Genomic DNA, 16,738 nt, shown 5'->3' with positions numbered 1-16,738 from the left:
TGGACAATTTCTACCATAAAGGCTTGTCCTGAGGCCACTGGGTTGGGTATTGGTGACCTAGATTAGAGGTATCACTGAAGAATAAAGGCAAGTTGGTCACTGTTGCCCAAAAAAGGACTTTCCTATTTCACAAGCTCCTACAAGAGTATTTTAATAGTTGCGTTGAGGCCCACAAGGTAATGGACCTAATTTATCCTTGCCCTCCAGGTGCTGGTGTTTCACTGCAGGGCTCCATTATTCCTGGGGCACTCCAGTGTCGTAAATGGGAGAGAAAAATTGGGTATTTAATGTTCCTTGATGGTGTTTATAAGTATCCCAGTTAGTCATTTCCAAGGACGTTAAGAATTCTGTACATCACCTCACACTACCTTTCAGGGCTCTGAAAACACAAGGGCGTGGATTCTTGATGGATTCAGGCTTTCTGATTTATTTTTTCCCAAGGTACTTAATCAGGGAATGCAAGTCATTTGCCTTCTCGAAGCTTCCCCTCCTCCCCTGGAGACTTGTGGAGTTTTCTCGATCTTTTTTTCCTTCTGCTTCGAAACGCTTTCAAGAACTGGGGTCTGGGCTGAAAGGATCCAGAACCTGACCCCTCAAAGTTGCTTTCCATTCCAGCCAGGGCGGCAGAGCCTTGCTGCCACCTGGCCCAGCAGACCAAGACCCCTGGTCACAGAGGGTGCGTGAAATAAAGGTCCGTCTGTTGTGGTGGTTTGTTCCAGAGCTGGTGATGCTGCTGGAATGGTGGTCGGGCACAGAGTGCATCATCCACACGGACCCCCGGGCCTACCCCAAGTATGGGAAGGAAAACGCCATCGTTGTTCTGAACCACAAGTTTGAGATCGACTTTCTCTGCGGTTGGAGCCTGGCCGAGCGCTTCGGGGTCTTAGGGGTAAGTCGGACGTGCATTTCCCATCTCACGCGTCTCTCTCCTTCAGCCCTGTAAGTTGTCTTTTCGCTCTTGGTCGTTCAGAATTTGCAGCAGCATTAACAGACTTGTTGAAATGTTCTTTCTTTCTTTCTTTCTTTCTTTCTTTCTTTTCTTTTTGTGGTACGCGGGCCTCACTGTTGTGGCCTCTCCTGTTGCGGAGCACAGGCTCTGGACGCACAGGGTCAGCGGCCATGGCTCACGGGCCCAGCCGCTCCGTGGCACGTGGGATCTTCCCGGACCGGGGCACGAACCCGTGTCCCCTGCATCGGCAGGCGGACTCTCAGCCACTGCGCCACCAGGGAAGCCCCTGTTGAAATGTTCTTAACCAACTGCTTTTCCTTCTTGCTCAGAATCAAGATGAACATCTGCTTGTGAGTAAAGATCATGTTTATTCAGCAGTTGTGACGCACTGGGCATTTGACGTACGATCAATGTATTTAATCCTTAGAGAAACATTTGGGAGTCAGGAACTGACACCTGCCCTTCTTTAAAAGCTGCGGGGTCACACAGCTGTCACGCAGATTTGCACTTGAACTTGTCCGGCTTCGTAGTCTTAATCTCTACGTTCTGCTCCCTCCCTGGCTGACGGGCAGAATTCACCTCTGAATGTTCATCCTCATGGACGTGAGCAAGCTGAGTGCCTAGGCGACAGCGTTTGACCTGCAGAATTCAGAATAAATACAAAATCCTGTTTTTCTCCAACTAGTTTGACTTCTTGCATACCTTTGGGACTGGGCCTCCCCAGTTGACTTCTGTCGTGGTTAACACATTGAGCTGTGATGGTTGAGCCCGGAGCAAGTACCAGCGTCCTCGGGCTCAGGTAGCCCAACAGGAATCACGGCGTGGACCAGCCCGGGGCTGGGAAAGTCGGAGACCACTCGCACCGGAACTTGGGGATCCTGTGTTGCCCCCGGGAACAATCCCCCGCAGACAGACGGGGCCCGCGCACGTCGCACTTGCTTTTGGTGGCCCATGTAGACAGAATCATAGTGTGTAGAAGGCAGGAGTTTGAAGACCAGGCAGAGTAGATGTGACAAGAGTCCTGGGTCAGATTCCCTGGGGATGGTCTCAGTGTGTACAGTCCTGGACGTGCCTGGGAGTCCCAGAGTTGGCAACGGAACTTGGGGTCCTGCTGGCCTCTGCCTGTTGGGAAGAGCCTTGGCTAAGAGAGACTAAATAGCTTTGGGACACATTTTGTATTTGCTTTTTTAAACTTTTTTTAAAATTTATTTATTCATTTATTTATTTTGGCTGCATTGGGTCTTCGTTGCTGCGTGCGGGCTTTCTCTAGTTGTGGCGAGCGGGGGCTACTCTTCGTTGCGGTGCGCGGGCTTCTCATTGAGATGGCTTCTCTTGTTGCGGAGCATGGGCTCCAGGTGTGCGGGCTTCCTCAGTTGTGGTGCATGGGCTCAGTAGTTGTGGCTCACAGGCTCTAGAGAGCAGGCTCAGTAGCTGTGGAGCACAGGCCCAGTTGCTCGTGGCATGTGGGATCCTCCCAGACCAGGGGATCCTCGAGCCTGTGTCCCCTGCACTGGCAGGTGGATTCTCAACCACTGCGCCACCAGGGAAGTCCTAAACATTTTTTTTTTAAATTTGGGGCCAAAGGTGAGAGAAGGAAATATGCTTAGAAACAGGTTCCAATAATGTCTTTAGGACAAATGATGGTCGTTGTACAGCTAAACTATCAAAAGGCAACTAAGATCATTAGCAGTTTTTCAAGAGATGGAAACAGTGTGTTAAATCACTGTTGTTGCTACCTTAAGACTTCTAGAAAACTGGAATGCCTGAGGGTGAGTGCACTGAAAACTGGAATGCCTGGGGCTGAGTGCACTGAAAGGATTTCCAGGAATGGACAGGCCGCCCTGCCAACAGTTTTCTCCTTTGCTTTCCTATTTGTTCTTCCAGTACTGACGTGATGTCTGTGCAGGCACATGTGTGTGTGTGTGTGTGTGTGTGTTCAAACATATTTTCAGGAACAAAACCAGAAATTCTATCATCTACCTTTCTCTGTTGTAGAGGCCTCGGACAGAGATCTTAGCTACAGTTCTGTGGCTTTATTGTCTCTGAGAGGAGAGAAAAATGTCATAATCCGAACCCCATCACGGATACAGATGATTGACGATCGGATCCTTCTTCCCTTAGAGGAGAAAGGGGACGGGGTGTCTTTGCATCCTGACCGGAACTAGTGCTGATGCTGCCTGCAAGCTAGGCTTCCTGGAACACTGGTTCTTCAAGTGTACTTTGGGGGCAGCTGCTGATTTTCTGGGCTTCGCAGGCAGCTCGGGTACGTTCATGCTCAGGATGTGAAACGTGTAATTTGGGGCAACAGAAGGTGTGTTGGACTCAGAGGCACTTTCCAGTGGCCGTGGTCCCCCTGGTGGCTTTGTGACCACGGGCTTCTTCTATGCGCGTCTTTCACCTTATTTGTGCTATTTTCAATCTCTATGGTATCGTTATTGTTTACTTTTTATAGGTAAAAGGCCAGAGCCTCAGTTGGGGTAAAGAATTTGCCCCAGGATCGGAACTAGTGACTCTGATTTCCGAGTTGCTGCTCTTCCCTCCGGGAGGGTGTTGAGAGGAAAAGCTGGGGGAGTGCCTTGTGTCAGCGAATGACCAGGGTGAGGGCTGGAGGGACCGAGCTTCCAGTCCTACCACAGTCCCCTCCACCCCCACCCCCTACCCCGGTCTGTGCAGGGCTCGTTCTGAGGAAGGAAAACCCTCAGTACCACCATGGGGTCAGGGATGGAGCAGCAGGACCAAGGACGCAGGGGCACGAACAGGGATGATGCTCGGGGAAACTCACAGACGCCCAGAGGCAGCCCCCAGGCGCTGCACGGTAAAGAGCGTGGGCCCCACGCGGTGCTCAGAGGAGAAGGAACATGTGGAGAGAGGACCTGGGACTGGAGGGGGGGACCTTGGACTGGACAGGAGACCTGGGACTGAGAGGGGGAGGCTTTCGTGGAGTGATGAGTGTCAGCACCCTTTAGCATTTTACAGGCAGAGGCTCTGACATCCCGATCGCTTTACAGCTCGGCACACGGGGTGCAGGGCACGAAAGTTCTTAAGCAGAATGGCCACCCGCCAACGGCACAGGGGCTGCTCGTCTCCAGCCTTGACTTCCTCGATGAGAACCGTAGCTATTGGGTTTCATTTCTTCCTCTTAAAAACCAAACAACTAATGTCGTGTGCAAGGGCACGAGCCTTGCCTCTTGGTCTGGAGTTTTAGGAGCTCCACCCAGCGGGGGGTGGGCAGGTCTCACATCCTTAGGACGACACCACTCCCCTTCTCACTGGAGCCTGGGTAGCCCTGCTCAGGGCGCCGCCAGATTGGCCCCCATGTTCCCTCCAGCAGTGGAGGGACAGTGGGCGGGGCAGCATGTGAGCACCGAGCTCCCTACCCCCCAGCACTGGGGAAGCAGCGGTGCTGGGGCCGTGGCCGTCTGTGCACGTTCTGATGCAGCCGTGAGCTGGCAGAGGCACTGGCAGGGAAGGGAGACGGCGTCGTGACCTCGCGGGGTTGAGCCAGCTCAGGCGGAAGCTCCAGACTGTGTTCTCACGGGGGAACGTTCTCCCTATGTGGCAGGGCATGATTTACCACCCACGTGTGTCTCCTGGAGCACCTGAGGTTTACCTGGAGGGCGTGAGGCCAGGGGAGCTGCCTGACCCCTTCCTGAAGCGGCCCATCCATTCCTACTACCCTTGAAAGGAACCAAGGAGCATCTTGTTATATGAATTGTTTAGCAGTGCTTTTGTCTTAATTGACCTTCAAAAAAAACTCACCTGATTCATCTCTTTTGTTTATTTATTTACTTACTTCGTTCCTTATTTATTTATTATTTTTGGCTGCGTTGGGTCTTCGTTGCTGCGCATGGGCTTTCTCTAGTTACGGTGAGCGGGGACTACTCTTCGTTGTGGTGCGCGGGCTTCTCATTGCGGTGGCTTCTCTTGTTGCAGAGCACGGGCTCTAGGCGCGCGGACTCAGTAGTTGTAGCACACGGGCTCAGTAGTTGTGGCTCGCGGGCTCTAGAGTGCAGGCTCAGTTGTGGCACGCGGGCTCAATATTTGTGGCTCGCGGGCTCTAGAGCGCAGGCTCAGTAGTTGTGGCACACGGGCTCAGTAGTTGTGGCGCACGGGCTTAGTTGCTCTTCAGCATGTGGGATCTTCCCGGACCAGGGCTCGAACCCATGTACCCTGCGTTGGCAGGCAGATTCTTAACCACTGCGCCACCAGGGAAGCCCCGATCTCTTTTTTTAAAGTAACACATGATGTTGAGATCCTTTCGGAGTCTGAGGAGTTTGCTTTTTAGAGAAGAAGAGTTATAAAGAAGGTTCCTGAGGGGGCATTTTTCATCTTAACATGTAACAACCCAAGAGGAGGTGAGTTGAAATTGAAGCAAGTGAAATTTGCAGAAATCCTTGAGAGGAGGATTATTAAATGTGAAATTGGATTTGCAGAGAAAGTGATGGGATTCTTTTAAAAAGAAAAAAGGGGGAGGGTTTTTAGTCTTTTCTAAGCTTTTACCCTGTGTGGTCATTCTGGTGGCCTGTCTGCCAGGCTCTGGTTCCCTCGGAGCTGGCCTTGCCTGGCATGGGCCAGGCACCAAAGGCTCTGGTTGTGGTCTTTAAGGGATTCACTGAGTCATTCCTCCTTGGTGTGAGTGTGACCAGTGGACAGGCCAAGGCACGCAATGCAAAGGGTCACGGCTTCCGAAGCTTCGAGGCTGTTTACTTTTCTCTCTGCCCCAGTGAACTACGCACGTCCTCCTGCACAGTGGCATGAAAGGTTACCTAAGATCACGTTTGTTGGGTCTTTGAGCAGTGCCAGGGCCTGGTAAGGACTCCGTAACAGCAGCTGTTCTTGTCCATTTTTATCTGCTGGGTACGTGTGGCTTGGCAGTTACCCCGGAGGCCAAGTGGGATGTTCTCTTTGGGTCTTTAAAGAAGCCCTATGTGTTAGTTATCTACAGCAGGTGACAAGCCCCAAACGTTGTGGCTCAAAACAAACTCCAGTTACCACCGTTTGTGTGGTCTGAGATCAAAGCTCAGCTCCGCGGGGGTCCTGGCAGGGGTCCCTCCGAGGCTGGATGGTGGTCTCATCTGAAGGCTGGCCGCGCGATGACCTGCCTCCAGGCTCACCCTTGTTTGTTGCCAGCCTGATTCTCGCGCCTGGGCCTCTGCTCAGGTGTCAGCTGAACCCCACGGGGAGCAATGCAAGAGTGAGTGGGAGAAAAAAGCACCTGAAGCAGAAGCCACAGCCTTACTGGACCTGAAACTTCTGCTGTATTCCATTTGTTGGAGGTGAGCTGAGGAGCCCACCCCATGCCCCAGGCAGCAGGGACATACCAAGAGGAGAGGACCGCTGGGGCCAGCGTGGAGGGTGCCTGCCACCCACAGCACGACGTGTAGCCTCAGACCTCGCGTTTCCGTTCAGTTAACAGTTATCTAGGGCATCCATCACAGCTCTGCCTGAAAGTAGATTGAATTCCTGTCGCATGTCTGCGTACATCGAGGTGCAGTGGAGAATAGAAGGCTGATTCCTGAGCAGAGGGCGCCCACAAAGCTCCCTAGTGCCTTCTAGGCACGAGGCCTCAGAGGATGATGAGGGCAGTTGATGCATCTTCAAAATATTTATCCGGCAAGCGTGTTGGGTATATTTTCTGTGGAAGACGCTGCTCTGGGTGCTGTGGAGACACAAGGACAGACTGAAAGGTCCAGTCGTTGCTCCCAGTGACTTTATAACCTACAGAGAGAGGCAACGAAGGGGCATATGAGCCAGTCACACAGCACAGGGCTTGAGCAATAATGGGAGGTGGGGAACGTGTCCGTTGGGGACACCCTGTGTGTGTCCACAGACCACTCAGCCATACAGGGGAGGGCCCAGAGGTCCGGGTAGGAGCTGGGGCCACCGTAGTAAAGGTAGGATATGGGGGGCGAGTTTTGGTGTTTGGGGCAGCTCTGTTTACCAATATGGGGAAGGACTTCAGTGTTTCAACAACTGGGGAATAATGTTTCAGTGCTATTAGCACACTGACCGCTGCACCCAGCGATGCAGAAATTTCCCAGAAGGTGTGGACACAGGGCTGAGGCCTTGAAGAACGGGGGTGGTCTTAGGAGGGGATGAGAGGTGTAGGTAAAGGGAGAATTATGAGGCGAGGGACAGGGGTGCCTGGAGGGAGATCATGAGTGATGTGGCCACCCAGCAAGGATGTGGCCGGCTGCCGTGGTCCTGGGCTCTGCTGACCAGTTCTTCTCCATCTGCCAAGCGTACATTTCAGCCCTCCCACTGCCTCCTTCGCTGGCCGCCAGCTCAAGATCACTGTGGGGTGATTTTGGACTTATTAACCCAAATCAGAAAGAAGATGTCATAAAACCCAAGAAAATCAAGAACTGAACCCAAACCTGTCAATGTTCCGGTTTAATTTTGCCAGGATGCTTCTGGTTATGAACAGGAAATGTGGTTCTTTCTGTGCAAGATCACACAGATCTAAAAACCAACATTTCTTAAAGTTTGGTTATACAAGGACCAGTTTTCTAACTACAGATTTCTGAAAAGAATGTCGATACAGATTTGTTTACAAAGGCTGCACAAATGTTATTTCCTATAAACCTCCCATCGATGATCACATTCTCCCAAATTGTAGGTTTCCTGTGTTTTATTTTCAAACGTGTAAAACTATGCAATATAGTGGATGCCCTGAAAGATGAATGTGTGCTCAGGTCTCCAGAACAGATACTTCTGTTTCCCTCTGAGCGTAGCAGGGGAGAGACAGACGTGTAGGCAAAACTCCCCAGTGGTTTCGAGACCCACACATGTGACTTGTACCCTGGCTCCTGCATTTACCAGCTGTGGGACCGTGGGGAGGTTATCTGACTTTTCTGAAGCTCAGTTAAGCGTTCCCATTTCGTGCTGTTTAAGGGTTTCATGAATATAAGTAAAACACCTCGTCAGTCGCCGAGCACAAAGTAGGCGTGCCATCATTGTTAGCTCCTTCCACCCTAATCCGTTTCCCTTCATTCAGTGTTTTCTCATGAAAAGTAGGATAAAGTGTAGAGGGTGGAAGAGAGATGGAATGTTCTCAAAATGCGATTTGACCAGCTGTTCTGGCACTGGATCCCGTGCGGCTGAAATCCCCCATCACTTTTATGAACTGCAAGGTATCGTGGCATTTGTTTGCCTTCATCCCGGCTTCTTCATAGGTGCTTGTCAGGCTCTCTCTTTGGCTACAGAGAGATTAGACGTTTCTAGCTGTGGAGAAGTGTTGTTTTCCTTACCAGTGGCTACACCTGCAGCCATGGTTTTGTCAGCCCCGTTAAGTTGGATGCCGGCATCCTCAGGTGGGTCTGTAGGGGACTCCTACACCTCCCACTCCCACCCCGGTTAATCGGTTAACGGTTAATCCGCAGCTCTGTCGGCGTTGCTGCCAGGCACCGCCAGCTCGGGGAGGAAGCAGCGGGGCCACCGTTTGCCTCTGTGTGTTCCCCAGTTGGGCCAGGCAGGCTCTGGCGTGACACAGGTAAGAACCCTGAGAGAGTGGAGATGGGGGAAAAGCCCTTACAACCCTGGGAGCTGGGAGAAGTGTTGGCCACAGAAAGGAGTCTCTGGAAGTACAGATGCATCCTAAGTTCATGGCCAAGTGTATTCCTGGAAGTGGTAGCGTGCACTTTATTTATTTATTTTATTTTATTTTATTTCTTTGCGGTACGCGGGCCTCTCACTGTTGTGGCCTCTCCCGTTGCGGAGCACAGGCTCCGGACGCGCAGGTTCAGCGGCCATGGCTCACGGGCCCAGCCGCTCCGCGGCATGTGGGATCCTCCCGGACCGGGGCACGAACCTGCGTCCCGTGCATCGGCAGGCGGACTCTCAACCACTGCGCCACCAGGGAAGCCCCCTGCACTTTATTTTTAAGAGTGTAGTCCCGAGTTAGACGTGCCAAGTCTTCTTTTTTATTGCACAAGATCCTCTGGCTTGTCTTTAACAAGCCGAAGTCGGATCCCACTGACCGGCGGTAGATCCGGGCTGGCTTACAGCAGTGACGCCGCTGGGTGTCCTCTCTCCTCTTCCTGCAGCTTGGCAAAGGCCTGTGACGTTTGCTCTGGGAGCCGACTGTGCACCCATCGCCCCGTCCGCTGCTGCCTCTGTCGCTCCCGTCTGCCACCTGCCCAGGGCCCCCCGTGCCCCCGTGTTCCTGGGCTTCCGTTGACTGTTCCGCAAACACCCACTGGCTAGAGGTACTGAGCACAGGGAAGCGACTCCGTGACCGTCTGCTCCCTCCCCGGAAGGCTCCGTCTCCCTGTCTGCCCCGGCCCAGGCCCACCCAGGATGGACTCGGGCTGGCCATTCGGATCAGAGGCCAGGCAGCACCACAAGATCCGTGCCCAGGAAGCAGGGCAGAGCATCCTGCCGCGAATTCCTCTGGAGCCCTGATCCCACAGACCACAGGCAGCTGTGACTTACTCTGAACCTAAGAACGGCCTAGTTTGTCCCCAAATGCCCTTCTTTTTCCCTCCACGTCTGTGCTCTGGTCAAACCAAGAGCAGTCTGGGGCTTGGAAGCCTGTAAGCTGGGGTCCGGGGGAGACGTGATCGAGATCCAAAGAGCTGCAGGCATTTTGCTGGACTTTGACATGTTTATTTATTTCCAGACTTTGACATGTTTGTTTGCTTGTTTGTTTGTTTATTTCCAGCAGATGAATTCTCAGACTGCTTTTGCTCCGTGTTTGTTTTATGCCTTTCCCCTGTGGCTGTGACTAATTGTGGGACAGTGTTCGTTTTTCTTTGGGACTCTCTTGAGATTTTTCTGGTAGTGTAAGGTCCCCAGCATTTTCCTCCTTAGCATCAGAGAAGGGAGAAAGCAAGAGAAAGAAATGCAGTGTAAGTGAGTTAGGTCACATGCGGTACCCTAGTTGGCACAGATTGAGTCTCTCACCTTTCCTCCCTCTCTCTCTCTCTCTCTCTCTCTCTCTCTCTCTCACACACACACACACACACACACACACACACACACACACACCCCTCTGGTTTATTATTTTGAGCTCCAGTCTTTTCCTCTGTGTTCTACTATGGCCAGGGACTTATGTCTCAGAGACATATTCTAATCTCATCTTTTCCTGCACCCATTTCTTTTGCTGGGGAGCATGTCTGTCCAACAACTTATTTGCAGAATTTAGTGGCAGAAATAACACTGAAATTGCTAGATTTCTTTTTCTTTTTAAAAATTTATTTATTTATTTTTGGCTGCGTTGGGTCTTGCTGCGCGTGGGCTTCTCCCTAGTTGCGGCGAGTGGAGGCTACTCTTTGTTGCAGTGTGCAGGCTTCTCATTGCAGTGGCCTTTCTTGTTGGGGAGCATGGGCTGTAGGTGCCTGGGCTTCAGTAGTTGTGGCACGCAGGCTCAGTAGTTGTGGCTTGCGGGCTCTAGAGCGCAGGCTCAGTAGTTGTGGTGCATGGACTTAGTTGCTCCGCAGCATATGGGATCTTCCCAGACCGGGGATCGAACCCGTGACCCCTGCATTGGCAGGCAGATTCTTAACCACTGCGCCACTAGGGAAGTCCAATTGCTAGATTTCTGTTTCTCTCTTCCCACTATGCTTTGGACACCTGAAGGCCATGGACAGTCCTAGCCATCTTTGTGTTCCCAGCACCAAGGAGGTTTTTGGCAAATACCTGCTGCACAACCAGAGTGGCTTTGAGGTTCAAGTTCACATATCACACCTCATGATAGCGGCTGAGCTGTTGGTTGACTTGCTGGTCCTCTATGGTGATGGGCCTGCACAGCTTGGCTGGTCTCCACTAATCTTAAACATTTGCGACTGTGTTTTTAGCTCACAGTCAAGAAAAAGTTCAGAGTGTTAAAGTGTGGATGCCCTAGCCTGTTTATTATTGAAGTCTTACCTGTTTTCAAAGTTCCACTTAAGATACCCCATTCAGGTATTTTATATATTTAGTGGAAATAAGTGACCTTGGGTGAACCCAACTGGTAACCATGATGGCAGACCTTCAGGAGGGAAGCCAGGAAGAGATATTTATGCAAATAACCCCTTGACTGGGTGCCATCTTGCTGACTAGTCTCAGTCCCTACTCGTGTTCTCTGCTGGTCCCTGCAGAGTGGTTGGAGGGGGAGGGGACATTATGGAAAGGTGACTGCAGAGGATGCCCTACTGTTCCCAACTATCCTACAAACCCAGCATCAACACTTAACATTTTCATCTTATCAGTTGGCATGTGGCCGTGTTGGAGAAAAACCTTAACTAGGAAGTTCTGACTCTGCTCATTTTTTAACCACAGAGGCTGTAGAGCTGAGAGAAGTGAGGTGAGAGCCACGTAATCTCAGGTTGGATGGAATGCACCAGATCATACTGCATCCTTAGAACAGGTTTTTGTAGCACCTTGTGGTCTCTGCCCAGGGGTCGACCAGTTGGCTGGATGTGCTGAATTTGGGACTCATGGGGGTGGCTGCTTCCCTGAGCAACTGGGTAGTCCTGAAAATGGTTATGGGCTGCTTAATTAGATTGATTGGGCAGCTGTGGTAAGACAATTCTCAATCTCTCTCTCTCTCTCTCTCTCTCTCTCTCTCTCTCTCTCTCTCTCTCACACACACACACACACACACACACACACACACACATACACACAGGCTAGAAGGTTTCATAAACTTTTCACCATAGGATGTGATATGATGACGTTGACTCCCTACAGCAGCTAGAAAGTGGCCAGGGGTACATTTCAGCCCCTGTAGTTGTGGATTGCTCTGTGCTGCCTGGGAACATTTTTTGTTTTTTAGATACGCTTGTGCCTAGATGGCTCTATTGATAAATCTAACTCATCAGTAAGTAAATCCTCTCAGATCTACCTTCAAAATTAATCTAGAATCAATGAAACCAGTATATTTTCTTGTACGTTTTCTCTTAAAGGCACTACCATCCACACACAGAGACCTTTGCTTGACCTGGGGGAGTCATGGCATTGTTGGCATATTAAGTTTCCTGGAGGACTGTATGCATATTTGAATAGTACGTTTCTAGTTTTTGGTCATAGATGAGTTAACTCCTATAAATCTCCTAGCCCAGTGCCTATCAGGGAGTGCTTTACTACGTGTAACTATTGTTATTACTACATTCTAAAGCTGGCTTAGGAAATGGGTTGAATTAAAAGGGACATTCAGCTGCTGTGGCTACTTTGTGGTAATAATAATAGCTACACATTATTGAACACTTGTGTGTCCCGTTCTCAGCTAGGAGCTTTGGTATATGTTTCCATGTGTTCCTAGATCTTTACAGCAACACTTTCAGCTAAGTATTACTTTGCTCATAATAATACAGACAGGAAAGTTGAGGCTCACCATGTAAACATAATCAACACCAAGGCCTAGGCCTAATCATCACATCCAGAATTTTAAGGTTGGAAGATGGATTAATTCAACATAAAAACAGAAAGGCTTCCTCTGTTCCTTTCCCTCATTAAAAACAGACAGGCTGTTTTGGATCCAGAGCCTCGTGTTCCAGAAGCAAATGGGTGAAAATGTGCTGATGTCAACCACTTCTTAAGAAGCGCATTGTTAGAGGGACACTAGCAAAATAGATTTCTGAAAAGTTCAGAGTGTTAGAGTGTGGGTGCCCTAGCCTGTTTGTTATTGAAGTCTTACCTGTTTTCAAAGTTCCACTTAAGATACCCCATTCAGGTATTTTATATATTTAGTAGAAAAAAAAAAGAAAAAAAAAAAAACAGGAGAATCTAAGAAAATTAAAGAAGCACTTCTAATCTCACCATCCAGCTATAGCTACTGTTATTTTTTTCTGTTTTATCATTTTCCATATAGTTAGTCATACTATAAACTCAGCTTTGATTACAGATTTAAAAAAATTTAGTCTTAACATAAAGCATTTCCCCAGCCGTTAAATATTCATAGAAAACAAATTTTAGTGGCTGTAGATCAAGGGGTTGACAAAGTTTGTGTGTAATTGTCCAAATAGTGAATATTTTAGGCTTCATGGACCATATAGCCTCTGTCACGACTTTTCAACTCAACTGTTTGAGCGTGGAAGCAGCCGTGCTACTAGCAGCCTACTAGCAGTAGGCAACGTGTATGTAAAAGAGAGCAGCTGTGTCCCAGTAAAACTTTATTTATAAAAACAGGTGGCAGAGTAGATTCGGCCCACCGGCTATGTTTGTTTGATATCATATATGACATAATTCATAGAACTCTTTTTTTTAACTTAATTTAAAAAAATTGAAGTATAGTTAATTTACAATGTTGTGGTAATTCATAGAACTCTTCCACTGTGGGACATTTAGATGGTTTTCAGTGCTGTAACAGTATGACAGGGATGACACACAGACTGTTGCGGTCACGTCTTTTGGTTTACATGTACATCCCACATCAGTGTCAAAGTCGCCATTTCCTTTTAGCAGCAGGTCATCAGGGGCCAACCGCTAAGACCCACTTGGGTCTTGTGGGATGGATCCATTAATAGGAAATACCCCTGAGAGTACTTTTCCACAGCAGACAGCCGTGATTGACTGCATTGGACCATTCACCTTCCAGACCCAACAGCTGCTACTTTGGAGTGTATGATCCTTCTCTTGGCTATACAATAGATCACCATTCACAGCTCCTTCAAATTGCCACAAATTAATTTGGGAAAGAGTTCGGGAGTAGGTAATTTTTAAAATAATCCTAACCTGCTGAGAAAGTAAGTTTAGTTCTTTGGTGAAGATTTTTGTTTTGTTTTCATCCTCAAGGCTGTGATCAGGGAGGTGACTGAAGGGCAGGGGGCAGGGACCATGAAAACATCCCTGCTGACAAGAGGGGACGGCTGAGGAGAGGGCCAGGAGGCCTCCCACAGCCTGAAACCCACCCGTGGACTCAGCGCATGGCCTTTATTTTTATTTTTTTAATTTTTTTAAGGATTTTTTTTTTTTTTAGATGTTGGGGGTAGGAGTTTATTAATTTATTTATTTATTTTTGCTGTGTTGCATCTTCACTTCTGTGCGAGGGCTTTCTCTAGCTGTGGCGAGCGGGGGCCACTCTTCATCGTGGTGCGCGGGCCTCTCACTATCACAGCCTCTCATTGTTGCGGAGCACAGGCTCCAGACGCGCAGGCTCAGTAGCTGTGGCTCTCCGGCCTAGCTGCCCCGCGGCATGTGGGAATCTTCCCAGACCAGGGCTTGAACCCGTGTCCCCTGCATTAGCAGGCAGACTCTCTACCACTGCACCACCAGGGAAGCCCCAAGCGCATGGCCTTTAGATGACTCCTGTGGGGGAGTGGTGATGCGTAGAAAGTGTAGCCTGTGCCTGGCACATGTGGGCCCACACCCCTCACTTGGCGAGTACTCTGATCTTTGGGGACCTGCCTCTGGGCCTTCTGGGGCAAGTCCTCAGATTTTATGGTTTTGGTTCTTTTCTTTCTTCTCTTTTTTGTTTGGGGTTTTTTGTTCGTTTGTTGGGTTTTTTTGGCCACGCTGCACGGCATGCAGGATCTTGGTTCCCAGACCGGGGATCGAACCTGTGTCCCCTGCAGTGGAAGCTCGGAGTCCTTACTAATGGACCAGCAGGGAATTCCCCAGGCTTGGTTCTGTCTGAGGGAATTTGCATGTTGGAAATTTGTGTGTGGGAAAAACAAAACCAAAACCTGCCGAAACGTGGAGATGCTACTCCTGCAAGGTATCTGTGCTTTTCCTTCTCCCAATGGGGAAGATGCTTGTGGTCTTTTTTAAGGTCAAGGGAACTAGTGGCTGTTTACACCTTTCTCTGGCCTGCGTGGGTGGGTTGGGGGGTATGGCCTGTTGCCCCTCTGCTGAGCTTTGTAGTTTTTGTGGGAGTGACAGGGAAAAGAGACAGGGCAATGCTGAAGCATGGCTCTTGCTTCCGGGCCCCGTGGGTTCAGGGGCATGACCAGACAGTTGTCACCAGGGGCACAGCTGAGGCCACCACTTGTCCACATCACTGCCTCCATCATCTGTGCCATTGATGGATGACCGCTATTTCTAGGAGCATCTTGGCCAATTCCAAAATTAGGGGCGAAAAATAGAGAACCCAGTCCACTGATCAAAAGCTGTTCTTGTGTGTCCCCTGCTCCCTCGCCCCACTGGATCCCTGCTTGTCCCCCGCCCGTTCGGAGCCTGCAGCACCTGCAGCCTTGGGGCTCTCCCAGCACCTCTGCTGATCCCGGTTCGCCTCTCGGCTCCACCGTTTCCTAGCTGTGGAACCCAGAGAACCCGCTGGGCCACGTTTCCTGGCCTGTAAGGAGGGTAGGGTCCGCCCACCCGCAGAGCCAGCAGCGTTGCTGCGGACCGGGTGAGGTCTGCGTGGTGGGCTTAGCGAGCAGCACTCCGGGGTGGGCACCTGCCTGTGTGAGCTGGTGGAGGGTGATGCGGCATCCCATGGCCCCCAGCGGTTCCCGACGGCTCCGCTGCCCGCCCTCCCCGCGGAGAGCCCGGCCCCCTTGCTCCCTGCCCCCTGGGGCAGGGTTCGCACGACCTTGACCTCCAACTGACCTTGACTTCCAACTGAACGGTGTCGGAGGCTCCCTGCCTCCGCGTGCTTGGGAACTGTCCCCGTGCCTGGAGCACACGTTCACTCCTCCTAGAGATCTCCGGCGGCCGTCGGGGAGAACCCCACGCCCCCTTTCACGGACGTCCCGGGCCCCCTCTGTTTCAGGGCTCCAAGGTCCTGGCCAAGAAGGAGCTGGCCTACGTCCCCATAATCGGCTGGATGTGGTACTTCACGGAGATGGTCTTCTGCACGCGCAAGTGGGAGCAGGACCGCAAGACCGTCTCGGAGAGCCTGCGTCACCTGCAGGACTACCCCGAGAAGTACTTCGTACGTGCACCCGGCCCTCGGGCGCCCCGTCACACTCACACTCGGGGTGCCCCGGTCACACACTCACACTCGCTCACGCCTCTGCTTCCTGAGCCTCCGCAAATGTAGACCCTCTCTCTGAAGCTCACAGACCCTTGACCACAGCAGACCGGGGGCTGGAGGTCCTGCCTGAGGGGAGGGCAGGCACAGCTGCCAGGCCATCCCTGCTCGGGCCACTTCCTAAGGCTCCTGTGGGACCGTGTGCGGCGTTTGACGGGGGATGGTGCGTGGGACCCCGGGACCTTGTGTGACCCCTGGACTGTGTGTGTGACCTCGGAGCTATCTGAGTGACCTCAGGACTGTGTGTGTGACCTCGAGGCTGTGTGTGCGACCTCAGAGCTGAGTGACCATGGGGTGTGTAAGTGGCCTCGGGGACGTGTGTAACGGCCACCCTGTCCCTTCCAGTTCCTGATTCACTGCGAGGGCACGCGGTTCACGGAGAAGAAGCACCAGATAAGCATGCAGGTGGCCCAGGCCAAGGGGCTGCCCAGCCTCAAGCACCACCTACTGCCTCGCACCAAGGGCTTCGCCATCACCGTGAGGAGTTTGAGAAATGTAGGTAAGGACGACCCTGCGGGGCCCCGTGCAGTGAGGGAAGGGCACCCTGGCACCCATAGGAATAGCTTCCTCCCCGTGCCTCCACCCCCCGACCCCCGCCTCCACGACGGAGGGGAGCCAGGGACGGAGGCTGGCACGTCACCCCTGCTTAGCCTGGGTCCGGGCACCCAGCGTTGGAGGAGTGGCCACTGCCTGCACAAGTGCGCACACGCACCACGCCCACAAGTGCACGCACACGCACGCTAGGCCAACACTGCCCTCTGCTGCTCGGCGCCGGTACTGCAGTCGGCGGGCGGTGCTGCGTGCCTGGGGCCCACGCCGGGTCAGCCCAGGTTTTTGTTGCGGTTTTGCTTTATTTGGCATTTCTTGCCCGTCTTGGGCACCAGCTGCCTCCAGGC

The 16,738-nt window shown here is 51.6% G+C and overlaps 1 protein-coding gene across 1 annotated transcript in view; it reads left to right on the top strand.

The window, feature by feature from the left end:
• Positions 1 to 16,738, top strand: part of AGPAT4 (1-acylglycerol-3-phosphate O-acyltransferase 4) — a 73,128-nt gene that overhangs the window by 47,750 nt on the left and 8,640 nt on the right. Inside the window, exons 2-4 of the mRNA XM_079716503.1 lie at positions 720 to 889; positions 15,582 to 15,743; positions 16,188 to 16,341. Of these exons, the coding sequence (XP_079572629.1) occupies positions 720 to 889; positions 15,582 to 15,743; positions 16,188 to 16,341 (486 nt within the window). The remainder of the gene's footprint in view (positions 1 to 719; positions 890 to 15,581; positions 15,744 to 16,187; positions 16,342 to 16,738) is intronic.

The sequence above is a fragment of the Hyperoodon ampullatus genome, assembly GCF_949752795.1.
Source record: "Hyperoodon ampullatus genome assembly, chromosome: 12".
Lineage (NCBI taxonomy): Eukaryota > Metazoa > Chordata > Mammalia > Artiodactyla > Ziphiidae > Hyperoodon > Hyperoodon ampullatus.
Note: the sequence above shows the minus strand (reverse complement) of the source record. Positions and strands in the feature narration are given on the sequence as shown.